The sequence below is a fragment of the Apteryx mantelli genome, chromosome Z (genome assembly GCF_036417845.1).
Source record: "Apteryx mantelli isolate bAptMan1 chromosome Z, bAptMan1.hap1, whole genome shotgun sequence".
Classification (NCBI taxonomy): Eukaryota; Metazoa; Chordata; class Aves; order Apterygiformes; family Apterygidae; genus Apteryx; species Apteryx mantelli.
Window position 1 is genome coordinate 8,959,712 of NC_090020.1, and position 20,152 is coordinate 8,979,863.

Sequence of the window (20,152 nt, forward strand, 5' to 3'; positions counted from 1 at the left end):
CTAGCACAAAGCAAAGGACACGTACCACAGAAATTAACCACACAATAATATTAACCACACAATAATATAGCTCATATACTCATTCAATGCAGACAGGCAACCTGCCACACTGCCTGACAGAACCAGGTGGCTCTCCACTGTCTCTCATTCTCCCCAACTGATTCGCAGCCAAAAGAGGCATGAGAAAAAAATAGTTAGAGCCCATTTCACAACTATAGTTGTGAACACAAAAATCAGAACGCAAGGTTTTCAAGATACAACTGCCTTCCACTAAGTCCACCGTGGATATGCTAAATACAGAGCACTTCTGAAAATTAAGCCATCGCTTGTACTTCTAGACAAAAATTTAAGGTCAAAACTGAAAATAAAACAGAGAAACTGAGTGACAGCTCCAGCTGTCAAACAAGCATTTAATTCAGCAAGTCTAAGAAATCCTGAGACTACCAATGGCTTAATGCCACTTGCCCATAAACCTCTGAGAAAAAAGGCCAGGGTGCCTGATTAGGGAATCTAAGCAACTATCTTGGCCTCAGATTTCAGACAGGCAATGCTGTCTTCCTGTTCCTTCCCTATGAGGGCACAAAACCTTCTCTGTTCCCATTTACCCTTGTATAGCAACCTGGAGAAAAAAAAAAAGCAATTGGATGCTGATCCCTTGCTGGCAAAATCTACTGAATGCCTGCAAGCTGGAATTCTCCAACAAGATACAGTGATTGTCCCTGAAACTACTGAGCTTACTGGGGTGTTTATGACCCATAATGCCAAATTTCTGGCTGAGTCCTTGCATCCACACCAGAGAGCTGCCAGTATGTTGGCAAAATAATCTACCACCACTGGTTATATGCATGCTCCCATTTGCAGAGTTATACTCACTTCAGTTCAGTGAAAAACAAGTTGATGTAATTCACAGAATCTATTTGCTTGATAAAGGTTTCTACATTTTCCAGAAATACCTGAAAAGAACAAAAGTATTACTACTGTTATTCTAAACTAGGAAAGTAAGACGAGCAAGTTTAAGGACCTTCTTTCAACAAGCAAGATGAAAGAAATGCTAAACCCAATCTGCCTGTATAAGAACACAGCAGTGCAGAGCCCTCATCCCTCCTGAAAGCAGAACTGTTAGCACTGCCTGCTCTTTTGAGCCCGCTGCTAAATGCCAGTGGATTCCAGGCTTGATGGATATAGAAAAGGGTACAACAGAGCTGGGCATACTTGCCTTGGGGTTGTGATCATACAGAAGATTGAGGTTGATTCTCAGCTTCCTCATACACTGAAAAGCTTCCCTGAACATAAGCCTGAGGAAACAAGTTAAGCAGAATAGTTTACATACTGGATAGGTGCAATATCCACATATAAAGGCAACTCTTTAGAGGAAAGTACAGACACAGTGAGAGGGGAATAATAGGTTAGGCAACAAGCTATGTAAAATGCCTTCCAGACAAGATGTGCAAGGTCAGTCCTGTCTGTTTCCAGCCCCTGCAGTGGGACAGGCCAGCAGACTAGAATGAGAAAGAGAGACAGGCCTTGCATTTAAAAGAAAAAAAAAAACACCCCACAAACAACAAAAAAAGTCACCATGTTTGAGTCTAATGGACCAACTTCCATTTCAGAAAACTTCAGTGTAAAAAAGATTAAACAAATACATCATGAAATATAGTATGCTACTTCGTGAAGTGCCCTAGATGTCCAGAGAAGGGAGCAGACCAATGTATATCTCCTGCCCACCCAGTCCTGGCACATATGTAAGACCTTCAGTGGCAAAGTGTTAGTCAGCTGGGACTGCTGAAAACTGGACTTTTGGCTGGTAGTCTCAGGAACAGTTTTAATTTCCACTGAAAAGTCTATTGCTTTGAGTCTAGCCTCCCTCCCTTCTCAGGGAAGACCTCAGCACCACAAAAACATGCCAGTTGCCTCTAAACAGCTCAGAGTGGGAAAGGGAAGACCAGAATACACAAGTGCCGCTTACCTGTTCAGCCACTTCCGAATTTGGGCAAGAACTAGAGCTCGGTGGTGAATGGTCTCCAGATTCCCTCTTGGCATCTACAACACAAGATTCAAACAATTATTTCTTGCGGTTACCTTACCTACATCCAAGGCAAAGTGAGAACAGGACAATTCTTCCAGACCTGTCTGTTACTTGTGGGTGCATTTTGCTCAAAGTGCATACAGTTTCAATGAATCTGGGAGAAATATTTGAATATTCTCTCAGTTCAGAAACCTTCCTTTCTCAGGAGGCTGCAAAATGTAAAGGCCTCATGGTTTGGGATAGCCTAGGAGAGCTGAAAGGGAAACAGACTTAAAAGCAGAGACTTCTTCAAGCAGAGGAATTCAGCAGGCATGAAACCAAACTAAGAGGAAAAATTCAGCCTCTGAAAAATTTGCTTCCTGTGATCCAAGATGCTACAGGAAATGCCAGACTGCATGGACATATTCTAACAGGTGTGAGGCATCTATCTGAAAAACTTGCTAGTCTGTTACCCACTGGCTCACTGGGATAGATAGTTTCTGGCCTTTCTGAAAGGGCAGTTGTGGACTGCTAGGAAATCTAGAGTGTGGGTGACCTGGGAATGCCAGAGAAGCCCAAAGCAGGGAAAAAAAAAAAAAGTCTAAGCTATTTTTGTACTGTTTTGTTAGCAAAGTCAAATTCCAGAAAGAGGTAATCTACCTGGATATCCATGCTGGCAATTCTACATCAGTTTATTACCAGCTTGAACATTTCTCCCTCCTACACAAATACTTTTTTTTTTTTTTTTTTTAATTCTCTCAGGAAGAGAAGAAATTTCCTTGAGTGAGGCAGAGTCTGGAGAACACCGAGGGGGCGTCCTTTAACTGGGTTCAACTATTTAATGAGGGTTGGAGTCAACAGAGCTAGACTTCTCAGAAGTGCATGGGGAAAGGACAAGAGGCACAACTACAAGTTGCACAAAGGGATACACTGGTTGGACAGAAGAACTGTCCATTCTTTTGTCCATGTTAGGACATTTGTCACTGCACATATGTCCTAACATGGACAAAGCCTGGAGCAACCTGATCTAGCCTTCATGTTAGCCCTGCTTTGAGGAGGATGTTGGACTACCGACCTCCAGAGATGCCTTCTAAATGAAACCTTTCTCTGTTCTAGGAATCTCTGCTGGTTCTCAAGAGCGAGCAGGGTGCTCCAGACTAACTTGGTGCGAAAACTAATGACGGGCTGTTAGCATATACAAGTACTAAGATGTGGGTCTGAGATTCACAAGGAGTTGTGTCAACGCATAGCACTAAGTTACCTCAGCCCATAGGAATTTGAATATCACTCCCCATTTCTGTCCATATCTAGCTGCCTGTGCTGAATCTCTTAACTCCCAGAGACATGTTCAAACAATTCCAGACAGCTGGAGATTCGTGAGGTGGTGTTCTGCAGCAGGATGGGACAGCAGCTATGTAACATCACACATGTTGTTTGCAGCTTGTCCAGCTGTCCACTGAGACAACTTTTCCACAAACCCTGTCAGCAGACCTCCGCAGACATGGGCAGAGCACTGACCTGCAGAACGACCTTGGTGTCCTGAGGCACAACGGTGATGATACGAGAGCCTCGCTCCACGTTGCGCAGAGTCTCATTGCTGGGCACAGCAGCACTGCTCAGGCCAGTCTGAAGGGCTGAAGATAGCAGAGTTATCAGCATACAGGGCACAAACTCCAGCACGGTGCTCCAGCCAGGCTCTACCGTGTGGCTTTGCAAGGTCCTGCTGGATGTACAGCAGCTCCCATACACTGATTCAGTCAAGAGTGATACACCAATGATGCTTAACTGTTCCAGACAAGACGAGGACCCCTCAGCGCTAAGCACTGCTCTGCACAAAGCAGAAACACATCCTCTATGCCTCATGAACTTAAAGCTCAAGAGACCAGATGACAGCAGCACTGAAAAGCGTGCTGGACCAGCAACTTGTCATCCTCCTTTCCCAAGGTGCCCATAACTGTCAGAGCCAGATACCACCAGAAACTGTTCATATTTGGACCCCTTCTCTACTGTGCACCCTGAAAGAGCACAGAGCCTTTTGCTGGCTTTGTATGCGAAGGGGAGGGAGAGAATGCAGAACTAAACTATTGAAAAATGGAGATAGGGACAACAACCAGGGGACAAATCCTGAGAAGAGCACATGGTATACAAAACCAGTCTCCTGCACTCCTTGCTCTCTGTGACTTTTGAGAGCAGCCTCCCTCTTCTGTCTCTTAAGCAGTTGCTCTAAGTGACCAAAATACAGTAGGTTTGGAAGTGAAAAATGGGGATATGTTGTGGTTCCAAGACAATGGCCACAGGCTGCCAGCAGCAGGCAGTCAGAGCTAGCATTTACCTTTCACTGACATGTCCTTCAAGCAGAAGCACTGACAGGTGTGGGAGTTGGTTGTCACCAACAAAAACTCATTGTATGTTGCAAATGAGGTGATGTTGGAAGCTACCTGCAGAAAGATAAGTTTATCATTGTGCAGAGCAGAACAGGAACAACTGGCAAAGGAAAAAGGGATGCAATAAAGGGCACACACTTTGGTACCTCAGTATCATTGATAAAAAATCGGCATCGATCTGTAAGGCCTAAGATCACCTCCTGTAAAGAAAAAGGACGACAATTATAAACTGTCAGTGTTACAACCTCCAATGTCACCAGCTGATTACCATTAGACTGAAGTACCTTATATGGTATTGAGCACCTCATGTGAATTACTTAGAGAAGCTGGACAGGAAGTCATCCAATCTCTGTACCAGGAGTGCTTCTTCCTTAAGTGTCTTTAAACACTCATGCCTGGACACCAGTTTCATCTACCCCATCACAGCAATTCTACAGTAGCAGAACAGAAGCAGAAGCCAGGCCAAATCACAGCTTTTTACTCAACAGCATTGGTTCCAGAGCACCAGAGGAAGAGCACTAGTAAAGAGCAGAGCAACTCCATACAGTATTCACCTGGGTGCACACTGAAGTAAAGAAATCCTGGAACTACCATCACAACAGCTAGCCATTTCTTAAGTTGTTGCAATTATCAAAAACCCCATCATTAACAGGAAACAGTAGGAATAGAAGATCTGTTGTAACTCAGTGCAGTCGTATTTGCTAAGGGGGTAACTTCATATAAGATAGAACAGAATGCTATTTTCACACATGGCAGGGCAGTGACTGCTGGGGACTTTACATTTGAAATTCCTCACTCTTTAATCACATTATTTATGGTATTAACAGAAGGGGAGACTGGGTGTTAGCCAGAAGGCATGATGAATACTCTACAGGACAAGGAAAGATAAACTCTCAGCTCTGCATCGGTCTTTATGAAGAAAACAGTTAAGAAGCATCACTGGATGCTGGGCAGAGGATCAGAGTGGATATTTGATACAGGGACCATTAGGAATTGAAACTGCTTACAATCTTACTTACTTCTCCACTGATCTTGGTGAGGGAAGTCTGCACACAAGGGTGAGGGAACTGAACAGCAGAGCCACTGCTGGTCTGCCAGGGCTCAAGGACTGGAGTAGGTGCCTCTAAAGAGCAAAGAGGAACAAATTGTTTTCCAGCCAAAGCTCCAGAAATTACACTACAAGACCCGTATCCCAAGGGAACTGCAGCCAGGTGCACTTGCAGAAACTACAATGTCTGACAGAGAGAGGAGGGAATGCTGACACAGAAGATCAGCACACAGCAGACAAGAAGGTGGTAATTTCTGTGGGCCCAGCAGCACCTTTATTCCACTCTGGAACAACAGAGAAGTGTCAAGGACCTGGCGGTCAGTCAGCATTTCTGAAAGCACTAAACCAGCCACCTTCTTTTCAAAGCACAAAGTCAGAGCTATCATTCTTATTAACACCAACTATTTTCAGAAACAAATCACTAATTTTAACCTGTTTCTGGGATCAAAAAGAGCAAGCAGCATCAAATACCAACAAGAGCCACCCATGTCCCTGAAAGCAAAATCATCTTGTTAAACGTTTTGAGAAATCTGTGACTATACCCTAGTCCAAGAATCTGAACAGAGATCAGCTTACCCCAAAGGTACTTCAGGATCTGCCCATCAGCCAGCTGCAGAGCTACGGTTTTGGTCACTGGGCTGCAGCACAGGCTGATCACTTCTCCATCTACTGACACAGACAACCTAGGACAAGGCACAGAAGACGGAGAACATCAGAGTGACAGGAGACACATATAACACCTAGGTTCTGCATTTCCTGGAGCTAGGTGGAGGGTGCACATCTCTAGAATGGACAAATACCTTGTTTATTTAAGGCTCTTTTGCGAAGTCTTTTCACACCTCTGTAAGCTGATCCTGGCCTTACAAAGCATCAGCAATCTGAGCCAACACACATCTGGCCTAACTGTGCTAGTCACTGTATGCATAGTTACAGCACTCTGTAAAGCTCACTTTTTTTGCTGTATAGTTCATGTGCAAATCAGCCTGTCTCCACTGTTTGAGCGCATTAGAAAGGGACTCTCAGGATCCCTCTGGAAAGCAGATTTCTGCAGCCCAGGTGGCTTCCTTTTGTGCTCTGGTTTTAGTTCCACTGCAATCACAAGGCCTGACAGGTGTTGAGGAGAAGAGGAGTAACAACAGCAACAATCCTCTCTGTACCTTGGTATGGTGGATAAAGGGGGGAATGGAGGAATTCAGTCCCCTGAGGGCTGGATATTCAGACAGAGGAACAGAGACATCCTACATTGACACAGGCATGCTAGCATAACACCTCTCATCAGGCTGGATACAGGCATTAGGACTACAGGGAGATACTGCCCAGTAGCCAGCTTCATGAGCTGCTTTGGATATCCTGCAGGAATAGAGCCAAATCCCCCACTTCTCAACCTCCAGGCTGCACATCTGAGAGACCTAATTCCACCTAAGCACAGTATGAAGGGTCTCTCAGACCCCACTAACAACAGAGAGATTTCTCTAGTACCGTAAATCCAGGCACTGCTCTTCAGCTCCAGCCACATGAGGCACTGCAGTCAGATGGTGAAGGACAGACTGAGTAGCATGCTGATCTTGACCAACCACCAGAAAGCTGTCGTCTGGCAGCCAGGTGAGAAATCGGAGCCCCAGGGGATTCATCACCTCATTGGTGTTGCTGCCCAAATCAACCCTGTCACATAATAAGAGAGACAGAGAAATAAAAATAACCCAATTTCAGCAGGCTACCCCAGAACCTCGGTGCTCTGGAAAAGGCCAAGATCTTCCTGGAACAGCCTGCCTATACAGACACACAGCACATGCCTCAGAAGAAAGAGTACCATGCTGCCCACCAAGTTACCCAACCCTTAGCACTGATTGCAGCCAGAGCCTCTGTATGGTGAAGCCATGTTATCAAATGACTTCAACAGCTGGAGGCAGAGGTCAGAGCTGTGACCTCCAAATCATCTAGCCAGGTACCCTCATATCCCCACTGGACTAGTTCTGTATTACCTGTACGTTTTATCAAGGTATGGTGTTTCCACAGCTGCTTTAAATCCATTTCCACCTACAGCTCCTAACCTGACAGTGGAGTCCTTCACTGTGCTCTGTCCTGGCAAAAACAGAAGAAAGCAGAGCTTAGAGATACTGCTAACACAGCCCCTTCCACCTTCATTCCACCCAAAAAGCGGAAGCTACAGGAGACTACTACAAACGTCATAATACACCATCCTCGCATGTGGAACCATCATCTAATCCTCACTAACACTTACACTGAGGAACGTAACCACCTTATAATGTCCCAGTACAAAACTCAAAGATAAGAGTGACAGTGTCTGGTCCTGCAGCACACTGAATATTACACCATATAAACGAGTGCTCTGGAAAGTGCTGGGTGGCTTAGATAGATGCTAGATGGCTAATCCCAGACACTTCTAACACCAGTCAGCAACATGCCATCAGAACAGATTATGCAAAATGCCACCTGCTGCGCTATATTCAAGTAGGAACCACGCAGGCGGGTGTCACTAGCATGAGCACACAGCCAATTGCTGGACACTGCCTTCTCACAAAGTTAACTCACCATCAAGATGCTCCTGTGTCACCCAAGCTGCTGGGAATATGAGGACAGAGTTGGGATCTATATCTGAACCAGCTATATCTGGCTCCTGACTACTAAAGGCTCAAGTGATCAGCACCACACTAGTCCCCCTTGTACCACTCTCAGGGAGAGCAGGTTTCTTCTAACAACACAGTGCAATATTCTCTCACCATATCTATATACAGAGATTCTGTTATCAGCATCCAGGATGGCCATGTCTCCACTGTGCTTGGGATCTGTGTGAAATGCAATCTGATTCACTGCCTGTGTGAACTGGAGATGATAGGTACACATGGGTGGGGGCACCACAGCATGCTGGAATGCTGTGACAAGCACTTTGTCTGTGGAAGAAAAGAGAAAGAAACTAAATTGTAGCCCAGTCCAGCTGCGAGGCTCTTGTCAGGCTGTTTACTGAAAGCAGGAACAACACTAGAGGAGAAGACAGGTGCCATGCCCCTAGCTGGCAATTCAATTAAACCACCTCTGAAGCTTCCACCAACTCCATGGTCCCTCTCACTAACAGCTTTGTAGAAACAGAAGGTAACAGAAGAACCACAGGAGTCCCAGCCAGGCTGCATCCAAAGGGCTGCAGCACCTCTTCTCATTCTAGAGCTCCAAAGCAGCCCCAATGCTTACCTCCATCTATGACAGCCACATTCGCCACATGCTGGCTATTCTCCCCCATCCCATGGTTGATGGTCCAATGCCAGTCATAGGAGAGGTAGTGCCAACCCTGGCAGAGGACATGCAGTCTATACGGAATCACTGGGTCCCACAGCAGCGATACCAACTGATTTTTCTCCAAGTTGCCAAAATGTAGACTTTGCTTCAGGTACCAGTGATAGTTTCCTGTGGTCCACAGCTGAACTACAGCAAAACAAATGGTTACCACCGACTGCTGCTTGAGACCTATCTCAAACCATTCCTATTGCCACTACTTTCTTGGGGTGAGTCAAGTGCGATGGAAATAATATTCATACCCTCCAGCCCATAGACTGCTTCATACAAAAAGCCCAAAGAAAACCTTAAAATTCCTTCAGTTCTCTGCTGTGGGAAGGGTGCGAGTGTTTTAGGAAGGGATCACACCTCCAGCACTTTATTAATACTACTTCCAGATAAATCAGCCTGGAAGATGCTTTGAGCTCAAGCTGAACTAGCAGTTCTTCCTGAGCTGCACAGGGAGTCTCCAAGCCGTAGGCAGACCTCTCCACATCTCCAAACTTGCCAAGGAATACCAATGCTGACCATGTTATCAGACAAATGTGAGAGTCAAAGCCTCACAGTGCTCTCACCATAACTGTTTGGTTTGCAGTTCTCATCCTTCTTAAGGTCTTCCAGCCATATAGCCAGGATCGTAGAATCTGCATTCCAAAGCAGTTCATTAACCTGCAGAAAGAAACAAGAGTCTTAATTGTATTCCTGCCTCTGCACAGGGAGGGCATACTCCAGACTGGTTTGCAAGACCTGAGTCGCTCCTTATTTTTCAACAGTGTAAGGACCAAGGATTAAGGAGCTAAAAAAGCATCCAAGTACTGTAAAGCTCCTGACAGACTGAGTCAAGCAGAACCCTTCTCACAGAGGTTCTACACAGCTGAAGAGGAGATACAAGGACAGACATGACAGCACAGTTCTGGCTTTCCTTGGCACTGACAAAGCATCTGCCAAAAGGTCTCTCAGCATCCAAAGGCAGAAGCTGAAACAACAGCCTAGCATTATCTTCTCACTTATATATTTGGGATAATGTATTTCACCTCACTCCTGCACCAGCTGACATCCTGGACAGCAGTTGTGAAGCATTTCCTTAATAGAAGGCATGCAGCAGCCAGAAGCATCCCTACAAATCCCCTCTCTTCTCTGTACTACAGCTTGAAAAGGATATTGCATCTCCTCCATTCACCATTCTCTTTTCAGGCCTAAAAGCAAAGACCAGCTTTTTCACTAGAACCAGCACTAAGCATTAAGCTAAAGAATTCATCCTAGAAGTTTCTGGAGAATGTGGAGAAAGATGGAGTCCTCCTTTCCCTTACGTTCTAACTGAAGAAGACAAGACACACTTACTTTGACCTGCCCTTTCTGGAATGGGAGGGTGAACTCTCCATGAAGAAGTCCATTCTTTTCCAAGAAAACAACATCATGTCTGTTGGGTTTTTCTTGTGTGGATGCTATCAAGCTTCCAGAGGGCCTTAAAACAGAATTACATGAAAAGGGGCTGCTAATACATTCACTGTCTTTTTAAACAAGAATCAACTGCAACATTCTCCAGAGACAAAGCAGTTCACGCAAAAGAGACATGAAGAAAAGGAGCAGCAGAGCATGTATTTTCTTCAGCACTGTTTAAAGTCATGGGTGCTACACAAATGTTTCTCAAGGCTCGTTACACTCAGATTAGCAGGGAAGTGTGAGCACAGGCAAAGAGACTAGCATTATTCCTCCTTATACAATTGAGCCCCCAAACGGGTGACATTGTGACTACACAAAGAATCTATCACTTTTACCCCCAAACATAATGCAAGAATTAGGCTTTTCAGGGCTTAAGGTTTGCTCGTGCTAGATCAAAAGAAAGTTTTCTTCAAGTTTTGGGAAAAATAAATAAAAATAGGAGAATTAAATTAATGCTGAAGAAAGACTGTGGTCAGAGATTAAAAAGCAGCACCCTGCTGCCAGCAGGCAGACTGCTTGCTACTCACTTCCAGGCCAGTGCTTGTTCTAATCCTGAGATAGGTTCACTTGTTGACTGCAGCACAAGCTCTCTGTTCCACACTCGGATCTTCCGAGCACCTACAGGTTTCAGAAGTAGGGAGACAAGGTGTGAGAAGGCACCAGAAAGAGACTCTTCTAATTTTCAGACTGTTGAAGAGGTCAAGAGGAGCAAATTTTGGTGCACACGCATAGAAAGGAGGCTTTTCTTGCACACTTCAAGGTGCAAGAACATCACAATTGCCTGTCTCAGGCAGTTTTCCCAAAGTAAGAGCGACTGCAAAAACTGAGCAGGACTTTCAGTCTAATACAAGTCAGTGGTGGCCATTTCCCTCTCCAGCTTTCCCAGTTGAAACGTTAAAATCTTCCTATGAGTGTAAATTCCCCTTAATCTTAAGTACTGAAGGGCAAAACCCAAACTGTTTGGACAGCTGGTCTCTGCCACAGTTCAGCAAGCTGATTAAATGCACTTAAAATGCACCATAAGATTAATCATGGAAGACACCAACTATAGCTTTTAGAAAAATTTACGTGCTTGTCACCTCTTTGGTTTTAGGGCAAAATTTAGGGAAAAACATTATCAGTATCCAACAAGTATAAATTGCTAGCAAGAGGGACAATACGTTTTGGGACACCCAAAAAGATCCTTTCATTTGGCACTGGGAGCTCATTAGAGACCCCCACCCTGTGCTTATGAGGTGACCTGAGCAATGATTCAAAACTGGTTAAAAAAAAAAAAAAGAGGTCAGGTAGTACTCATAACCTCTCTCAGTGGACTGAAAACCAAACTCCCAAGGAAGTGTTCAAAAGATTGTATTTTTAAAATATTTGCTCTGAGAGAGGACAGAGCGCGTAACTAGTTCAACTCTCTAGCTTCAAGTGGCCAAGAGACCATATACAACAGCTAGCTCTTGCCTTGCCTAGTTTCCGCTTAAAAGGCCCATACCTGTCTCTGGACAGACAGCACTCACTGCAACAAACTGCCCGTCTCCTCTCCAAGTCACCCGAGGCCTGCCATCATCCCAGGCTGAAGCAGGTGGCACTTCCTGAAGTTGCACAGAAGAAAGTTGTATCAAAGCTTGGAAAAGCAACTGCTGCATTAGCTTACATAGAGCTCACTGCTCTTTCAAGCCTTGTCTTTCAACAGCCTTGTTATGAAGTTAACCCATTAAATAATCTTTAGGCTACAAAGGTAAAAATTCCTTACTCAGAATGTTACTGTTAAAAAAATGCTAGTAATTAAAATATCTGTTCACGATTGGTACCTGTGGTCACAAATGCTTGGACATAGAGAAAAGCATGCTATCTGAGCGGTCTGTATAGCAGACAAAGGTTTCAGCAGGATAGTCTTTATTTGGGTGACATTTTCCCCCTCACATTTTCATTGCCAAAGCACAGAAACGGTCTAGCTTTGGAAAACTTAAAACACAAGAAGGAAAATCCTGCAGTGGAGTTTGTTAACTACTTAAGTTTTAACCAAATTAAAGGAGCAGAAAACAAGGCCCAAATAAGAAAACATCAGACAGCGAAGTAAATAGCTGAAGTGTGCAGGCACACTGAGTCACCTCATATGATTGGGGGTGCTCAGCAGCCCAAATACTTAAGCTCTTGCAGGTTGTCAGCAGCAGGAGACACACAGGAGGGCTGTGGTTGTCCTCAGTCACACACCTGGCTGAGCCCTGCCTTCTGATAGGCCATAAGGCTTCCAGGGAGCTCAGCCCACTGCTACTTCTCCTTTTCTAGGCTGAAATGCATGCTGTATATCTTACAGCTCCTGGCCATGTTAATGGTTTGGTATATAATACCCAAATTCAGAAGACTCTGTTATGTTGATTTAAGGGTGGTTCTCTCTCTACAAGGACCAACGCTCACAAATCTCCTTGCATTAAGGTCCACATGAAAAGTCCTAAGTACTTCCACTGTTGTCCTTAATTAGGAGAACAATAAAAATGCTGGACTTCAGATAGGAAAACAAACACAGAAGGAGTTTGAGGAAAAGACAGGCATATGGGCCAACTGCCAGGAAAGGCGGTGGAAAATTGGCACTGCAGGAAAGAGAAACTCACTTTATACAAGCCCCCGCTCCAGGAAGCATGAGCCCAACACAAGAAAATTAGCGCAGTACCGTTTGCTTGCGATGAGCTGCCTGTTTTCCCTCCGATCCATGGAACTGTGTCTCCTTTTTACCCCAGCCAAGAGCAACAAACTTTTCTGAAGAAGAAATAATCATGGCAATGGAAGGTTTACAGGGTTACTCTACACAATGTAGTAAACACAAATACAACTACAAGCCACCCACACCTTCCACCCAGATTTAATTCTGAAAGGCCACAGGAAATTTACAGAGCCCAGGAAGTCCTCCAGCACAGGAAACTTGCCTGGATTTCTGCTGATGATTAAAATATTGACATTTCCTTTCAGCTGCCCAGCAACATTACAGTCTACAATGCCCCTTGGGGTCTAGTAAATACTCAGCTCCATTTCTTTACTTAACATATGTTTATAACACACCAGTGAAATCAGTGTAAGCAACTTTATTTCAGTGCAATCTCTCACCTTCCCCAAAATCATCTTGGTGGATTTGCTTTTCTGTAATGGGTTCAAAATCTCTTGTCATCATAATGAGCGTTTGCTGACCTACAGGGTAGACATGAAACAATATTAGTAATGGCGTCTCCAGCAGGTGAAAAAAATACCTTTTTCCTGTGCTGTCCTATTGTTCTGTCATGGACTTTAAGACAGAAATGTTTCTAATGGTAAAATAATATGAAAGAGAACACATCCTTCAAAGCAGAAAGTCTCTCAAAGCCAAACTACAACCATTTAAAAGTGTAACAATACCTTCCAGTCTCTCTCTTCAAAACCAAACTTCTTGGCCTAATCTTAAGAGGTCCTTTCCACTTTCAAAATACTATCCGGCATTTCTTATATATTTTTCTTAACATATTAAGGACAAGAAGGTGATTAGGAGTAATCATCCTGGGGGTCACCCTTGACCAATATAATAGCTTTCTACAGTGAGATGGCCAGCTTCCTGGATGAGGAGAAAGCAATGGATATTGTTTATCTCAACTTTAGCAAGGCTTTCAACACTGTCTCCTATAACATCCTCACAGACAAAGTGATGAAGTGTGGGTTAGACAAGTGGTCAGTGAGATGGACTGGAAATTGACTGAAGCATCAGGCTCAAAAAGTTGTGATCAGTGGCATGACATACCCCAGGGATTAATACTGGGGTTAATACTGTTTAACATCTTCATTAATGACTTGGACTGGCACACAAGGCACTCTCAGCAAGCTTGCAGATGATACAAAACAGGGAAGAGTAACTGATATACCAGAGGGCTGCGCTGCCATTTAGAGGGACCTCAACAGGGTGGAGAAATGGGCAGACAGAAACCTCATGAAGTTCAGAGAGTAATGCAAAGTCCTGCACGTGGGGAGAAATAACACCATGCATCAGTTCAGGATCTGGCCTGACTGTCTGGAGAGCAGCTTGGCAGAAAAGGCCCCGAGGGTCCTGGTGGACAACATGTTTAACAGGCACCAGCAATGTGCCTTTGCAGCGAAGAAGGCCAACAGCCCCCTGGGCTGCATCAGGAAGAGTGTTGCCAGCAGGTCAAGGGAGGTGATCCTTCCCCTCTGCTCAGCCCTGGTGAAGCCACACCTGGAGTGCTGCGTCCCGTTCTGGGCTCCCCAGTATAAGAGGCATGGAGCTACTGGAGCGAGTCCAGCGAAGGGCCGGTAATGAAGGGACTGGAGCATCTCTCATATGAGGAGAGGCTGAGAGAGCTGGGCCTGTTGAACCAGGAGGAGAGAAGGCTCCGGTGGGGTGGGGAGAGGGGGTTAATCAATGTGTATGAATATCTGACTAGGGGGGAGTGAAGAAGATGGAGCTAGACTCTTCTCAGTTGTGCCTGGTGACAGGATGAGAGGCAATGAGCACAGATTGAAGCCCAAGAAATTCCATTTACATATAAGAAAAAGCTCTTTCACCATGAGAGTGGTTTGACACAGGAATACATTGCCCAGAGAGGCTGTGGAGTGTCCATCCTTGGAGATATTCAAAACCTGATTGGAAACAGCCTTGAGAAACCCACCATAGTTAATCCTGCTTTGAGCAGGGGGGGCTGGACTAAATGATTTCTAGAGGTACCTTCTAAACTCAGTGATTCTGTAATTCTGCTTTGCTTGAGGCCAAGTTTATTTTCTAGGGGAGAGACATCTGTAGTAAAGTTGAAAAAAAGGACAAGAAGGAATTTTTGTTACTAAGAAAGCACTTGGGGATATAATATATGAGTCCTCATTTCTTAGAGGCAAGATCAAATTACACTTTCTTGGAAGATCTGAAAGACTGAGGCATCTTGTATTTTGATGTCTCTATCCTAAAATTAACTGTATTTTACATTTTAGCCACCAGTGTAAGTTCACTCCTAAAGACAGAGAGCTTACATACTGCTGTCAGTACCTGTTACAAGCAGAAAAAGCTCTTGATCAGGACTCCAGCTCATGGTGCTCAGACCGCTGTCCACACTGCCAACACATTCCACCTACAAGAGAGAAATGAGATCACAGATGAGCAGGAACACCAGTGGCAGCAATATCCAGCATGAAATCCACCAGTCACCAAGCCAGGGAAATGTTTTCACGCTTAGGAAAATCACAAGTCAGATTTTACCCTGTGTGTTGAATGAAACAACAGAAATATTTCTAACTAAAGAAGGTTCCATAACGTCTATGTATGACAGCCCAGACAATCAAAAGATCAACGTTTTATACCACATCCAGCTTCTCAAGAGCTTTATTTTGCAGCTGTCAGTCTTATGTTAGGATGCATAATCTCAATACTAGTATTACCAATGCAACCACAGATCCAATCAGGCAATCAGTCTCATGTCACAAAACATGGGCATAATGAGTCTTGCCTGGAGAGCTACAGTATGTAGTTAATGGATGCTATATCCATTCAAGCTCTGATCCCACAAGCTTCTTGTGCAGGCTGAGCTTGGAAATTGTATATAGTTCCACTTGCCTCAGTGAAGTTTTTGAAAAAAACAAGACTACTCAAAGATTACTGTGCTGTCATGGGTACATAAGCAACAGCAAAGGGCAGAGAACTTCTGCCATGCATCGTTATCTTGATTTGCAGATGGCCATGGCAGAGGGCAACTGTAATAAGCAGCAAGATGATGCTGTTCAAAGAATGAAGCTTGAGTATTCCAATCTCTTCAGACAAATAGAGTGGAATCCTGGGCACCAGTGTGCAGAATGACCATCTCTCACATGTAAGAAATTTCAGGACAGGCTGACTAACTTTCAGGGCTTTTTCTTGGTGCCCAGTCTGCATCAAAAGGACACAAATTTAAAGCTGAGAAAGTGAGTCAAAAAGCCTTGAAATAAAGGATCTGAAGTTAAACCCTGACTCTGATGTACCTACTAGTGCAAGAAAATAGTCTCATGTATTACATCTTTTGGTAATCTCTATTCCCGTGTAATATGTATTAAGTCACAACACAGAGCATATTTTTCAGACACAGTTTGATTTTACTTTTAAGTGGTATTGGCAAATCAAACCAAGCAGCTGAACAAAGCCCACAATCACTCGGCACTGAGGCAGAAGCACTGACTGACAACAAAAATGACTGATAAAAAAAAGGTAGCTAAACTACAAGTTATGCATGGTTTGTTTTTCTCTGTACCTACACCCAGCAACATCCTGTTCCTGCAGGACTCTTCATCCAGTGGATCCCCTGCTGCTGGGTGTGTGCCAACAGCCCCCCTGAGCAAACATACAGAACCAGGGCTGTAGACCAGCAACTTGGTTTCCAGTTATTTTAGGAAGTATATATTCTGCCCTTGATCATACCCAGGACACCAACAGAAATCAGCCCATCTGTCCAGATGAGAATGGAGACCAACCACAGTCAATATATAAGAAACATGCGACTGGCCCAGAAGAAACTAAAACAGTCATCCTTTCCTTTGAAATCCCTCAATACTGTTCTCTCTTTCCCTGCCAGCTTACCTCCTTTGTACTGAGATTGCACAGTAGGATGTCTCCAGCTGCTGTAGCAACACACACACATTCCTGCTCTGGAAGATCTTCGAGGCCCACGATGCAGCCACTTCTATCCTCTGGCATAAAACCCTCTGCAATCAAGGAAACTTCTCTGGTCACCTTGACAAAGAAAGGCCAATGACTTATTAACTGCTTGTCAACTCACTTAGCTTTTTGTAAACATGACAGAATAACAGCTGAGGGCATATCCCATCCTACAGCATAAACACAAAGCACTACATGGTAGAAGTGAGCACATGGATAGTATCATGAAATAGCTGATATGCAAAAACATATCTCATTTACCCATAGGGAACTGTGAAGGTCTTCATATGCTAAAAAGGCTGGACAACAAGAAAACTCACATAAGGGAGCAAACAATAAATAACAATACTACGACTTCTGATTTATCTTGCTAAACATCAACCAAATCCCTTTGCGTACTTATCCATGCTCTGTAAACACTTTGAGGTGTGTGGGTAGCTCCTTAAGTGGCCCAATATTCTTGAAGGGTTATTCAGGCTTTACAGCAAGATTTCATTAAAAAATTCAAATGAAAAAAACACTCATATGTGCATTCAGGTAAAACAAAACAAGAAAGAGATAGGTTTCAAAGTTTTAACTAAAACAGCTCTCTTTAGCTTACTTGAGTTTTTCACACAGCAAAACAGCAGGGGAAAAACACAGTAACAAAGACCTAAAATAGTTTGTAAAATCACGAAGCAAAAGGAAGCAAGCACATTTAGCTTAAAGCATAAAGCTTAACTTTAGAGGCCTTTTTTTTTTCAGTTCTGAAAAAATTTAAAAGTTGATAGCACAAGCAAACAGACCATAGTGGAGACTTTTGGAAAACAACATTCTTTAAAAATGAGGTCCCAGGAAAGCCAACAGCTCTTCTATCAGCTACCTGCAGAACTGAGTCATGTCAAAGGCATTCATGTGCCTCACAGTTGCCTAGTCTGTCTCTAGACAAAACATAGCAATCCAGTTTCAAGTGGAATTCAGAACACAGTTCAACAGTATCTTCCTCCCTAGTGAGAAACACTGTTTCAAAAACTTCCCTTTGTATTCTTCATCATTTTCTTATTTGTTTGCTTCTGTCCTGTGAATGGCGATCTGGACACAACTGTTTGCTGGCTCATGCTGGAGACTAAATCATGGGAATAACCTGCAGCAAATACACAGTCCTGGGGCAGGGAGAGGTAAGTTCTGTGTTTTAAAAACAGCAAATCACTTCAGCCAGCCAGCCCACAGCACAGCCTCAACAACCAGGCTCTTAGCACAACGTGGGAGCAGCAGGAAGCCCCAGACCCCCACAAAACCCTGCTAGAAAGGACTAGAGCTGTCAGAGGGCAGCAGCAGCAGCCTGCCCTGTGGTGAGCTCCTGGGGAGGCACCAGGGATGACAGAGTTCCGAGCGCTGCCCGGGGCAGGCAAGACCGTCTCCCACCGTGCTCCGGCAGCAGACACAGGCACCACGACCCGTTAAGGGCTCTGCCCCCAGGGCAACGCCCGCCTCTCCCGCACCGCAGCGGGCGGGCCGAAGCCGTCCATGACGGCAGGCCTGGAGCGACACGCGGGGGCCGGTGGGCACCGGGACGCCCCCCGACACCACAGGCCCTTCCCCGGCCTGACAGCGCCGAAGGGGGCCCGGGGCCGGTGGCGCTGCCGCGGCGGCGGCGGCCCTCACCGTGTGCGCGGCGGGGCCCAGCTCCAGGAGGCCGTGTTGGGAGCCCACGAAGACCGTGCCGGGCTCGGCGCCGAGGCAGAAGCACTGCGGGGCGCCGGGGGCGGCAGCGGCGGGGCCGGGCCGGCGCTCCGCGGCCCGCAGCAGCCGCAGGTTCCTCATGGTGGCGGTGCGTGGGGGACGGCAGCACCTCACCGCGCCGCCATCTTCTCCGCGGCGGGCGGGCGGGCAGCGCGTGCGCATGCGCGGGGCGGCGGCGCAGGCGCCCTGCGCGGGCGGCGCCTGCGCAGGGGGGCGGCGGCGCAGGCGCCATTTGCGGTCAGCGCATGCGCGGGGCGGCCGCGGAACTCCTGGTGGCGGCGGTTGACGGCGGCGGTTGGCGGTTGGCGGCTGCCGGGCCGAGGCCGAGGCCGAGGCGGGCGGCCTCGCCGCGCTGCCTCGCCCCCAAGTGTTCAAAGGGCTCCTGGAGGCGTAAAAGCCTTCCCGGCGCGGGGAGGGAGGGGGCTGCCGCGGCAGAGTGCTGTGTCCGGAGGTGCCGGTGCCCCCCCGCGCCGGCCCCAGGCCTGCAGCGGCCTGGCGCAGGGCTGCCTGCGCGGGGAGAAGGGGGGCCCCCTCCGGGCAGGGAGTGCCCAGACCCTCTGCTCGGCCGCGGGGTGCTGGCCCCACACCGGCTGCCCCCCTCGCCTGCGCAAGTCGCCCGGTAGCAGCTGCAAAGCTCCCTGTGTCAGGAAGCTGCCTGGGGTTGCGAAGCTGCCTCGGGTTGTCGCTGAGGTGACAGAGGCAACACCTGACTTTCAGCCAGCTCGGTTCCCCCTCAGTCCGGGGGGCAGGATGGTTATTTCACGGGCACACTGGCATAAACCGGGTGAGGAGCTGCGGATGAGGCTGTAAGTGCTTCCAGGGCAGCCTGCATTGACATGAGCCAATGCTGCACAGATCCTGCCCATTTTGTTCATTAATATGAGCCAACGCTGCCTCATCCTGCCCGTTTTGTTCAAAGCTGTTCAGCCCTCCATCTCCCTAGAGCTGCTGGGAGGGAGGGGGGGAAACAGGCCCAGCTGAGGGGAGGAGAGGGCAGCTCACACTCCAGAGAGCAGAAGGTCCTTGTGCAAGCACACCCGTAGCCCTAGCAGCTTCCCCCTTGGCGCAGCGGGGCCAGCTCTGTCAGCACTGATCTAGGCTGATGGCCTTCTGATGTGCCAGCTGCAATGGTGGGACAAGTTGGTTTTGCCCATGGAAACGGTGTGCGGAGTTTGTATGCTGTGGCTAGCTTTGCAAGCACTGACAGCTTGGGAACTTAGCCCAGGATGCGGCAGGATGGGCTGCGGTTGGTTGGGACGGTTTTGCCCTCTGCTGCTTGGGCATTACCTTGGCTGAGCTCAGCCGTATGCAGAGGGGGCTTTTTTGAGACCGACGGAGTCGTGTCATCGAGACTTCAGTGTCACTGCCGTGCTGAGAAACTCACGTAGAGGCCTTCGCCCGGGGTTAGGGCATCAGCGCCGCAGCTGCCGTTTCGGGACTTGCGCTGCATCGCTGCGGGCTTTGGGGAGCCCGGCGCCCGCGGCTGCGGCCCCTGCTGCGGCAGGGCTCGGCCTCTGCGGCGGCCCCGCCCGACCCGGCCCCGCCGCGGCGGCAGGAAGGAAGCGCGGGGCGGCGGCGGGGAAGGGCGGTGGCGGCGGCGGCGGCGGCGGCGGCGGCAGGGG

General features: G+C 46.9%; 1 protein-coding gene across 4 annotated transcripts in view; it reads right to left on the minus strand.

The window, feature by feature from the left end:
- The window catches only part of ELP1 (elongator acetyltransferase complex subunit 1), a 40,887-nt gene extending 22,270 nt beyond the window's left edge, over positions 1 to 18,617 (minus strand). For all 4 annotated transcript variants that reach the window (XM_067316552.1, XM_067316551.1, XM_067316554.1 and 1 more), the window contains exons 1-21: positions 18,453 to 18,617; positions 16,731 to 16,883; positions 15,174 to 15,255; positions 13,262 to 13,342; positions 12,831 to 12,916; positions 11,652 to 11,751; positions 10,696 to 10,786; positions 10,067 to 10,190; positions 9,301 to 9,394; positions 8,645 to 8,875; positions 8,179 to 8,349; positions 7,420 to 7,519; positions 6,917 to 7,099; positions 6,014 to 6,120; positions 5,409 to 5,512; positions 4,536 to 4,589; positions 4,338 to 4,443; positions 3,524 to 3,639; positions 1,967 to 2,040; positions 1,217 to 1,295; positions 874 to 953 (exon numbers count right to left, since the gene is read on the minus strand). In XM_067316552.1, coding sequence (XP_067172653.1) covers positions 874 to 953; positions 1,217 to 1,295; positions 1,967 to 2,040; positions 3,524 to 3,639; positions 4,338 to 4,443; positions 4,536 to 4,589; positions 5,409 to 5,512; positions 6,014 to 6,120; positions 6,917 to 7,099; positions 7,420 to 7,519; positions 8,179 to 8,349; positions 8,645 to 8,875; positions 9,301 to 9,394; positions 10,067 to 10,190; positions 10,696 to 10,786; positions 11,652 to 11,751; positions 12,831 to 12,916; positions 13,262 to 13,342; positions 15,174 to 15,255; positions 16,731 to 16,883; positions 18,453 to 18,611 — 2,375 coding nt within the window. In that variant the 5' untranslated portion in view covers positions 18,612 to 18,617. The remainder of the gene's footprint in view (positions 1 to 873; positions 954 to 1,216; positions 1,296 to 1,966; positions 2,041 to 3,523; positions 3,640 to 4,337; positions 4,444 to 4,535; positions 4,590 to 5,408; positions 5,513 to 6,013; positions 6,121 to 6,916; positions 7,100 to 7,419; positions 7,520 to 8,178; positions 8,350 to 8,644; positions 8,876 to 9,300; positions 9,395 to 10,066; positions 10,191 to 10,695; positions 10,787 to 11,651; positions 11,752 to 12,830; positions 12,917 to 13,261; positions 13,343 to 15,173; positions 15,256 to 16,730; positions 16,884 to 18,452) is intronic.
- Positions 18,618 to 20,152: the final 1,535 nt, after the last annotated feature.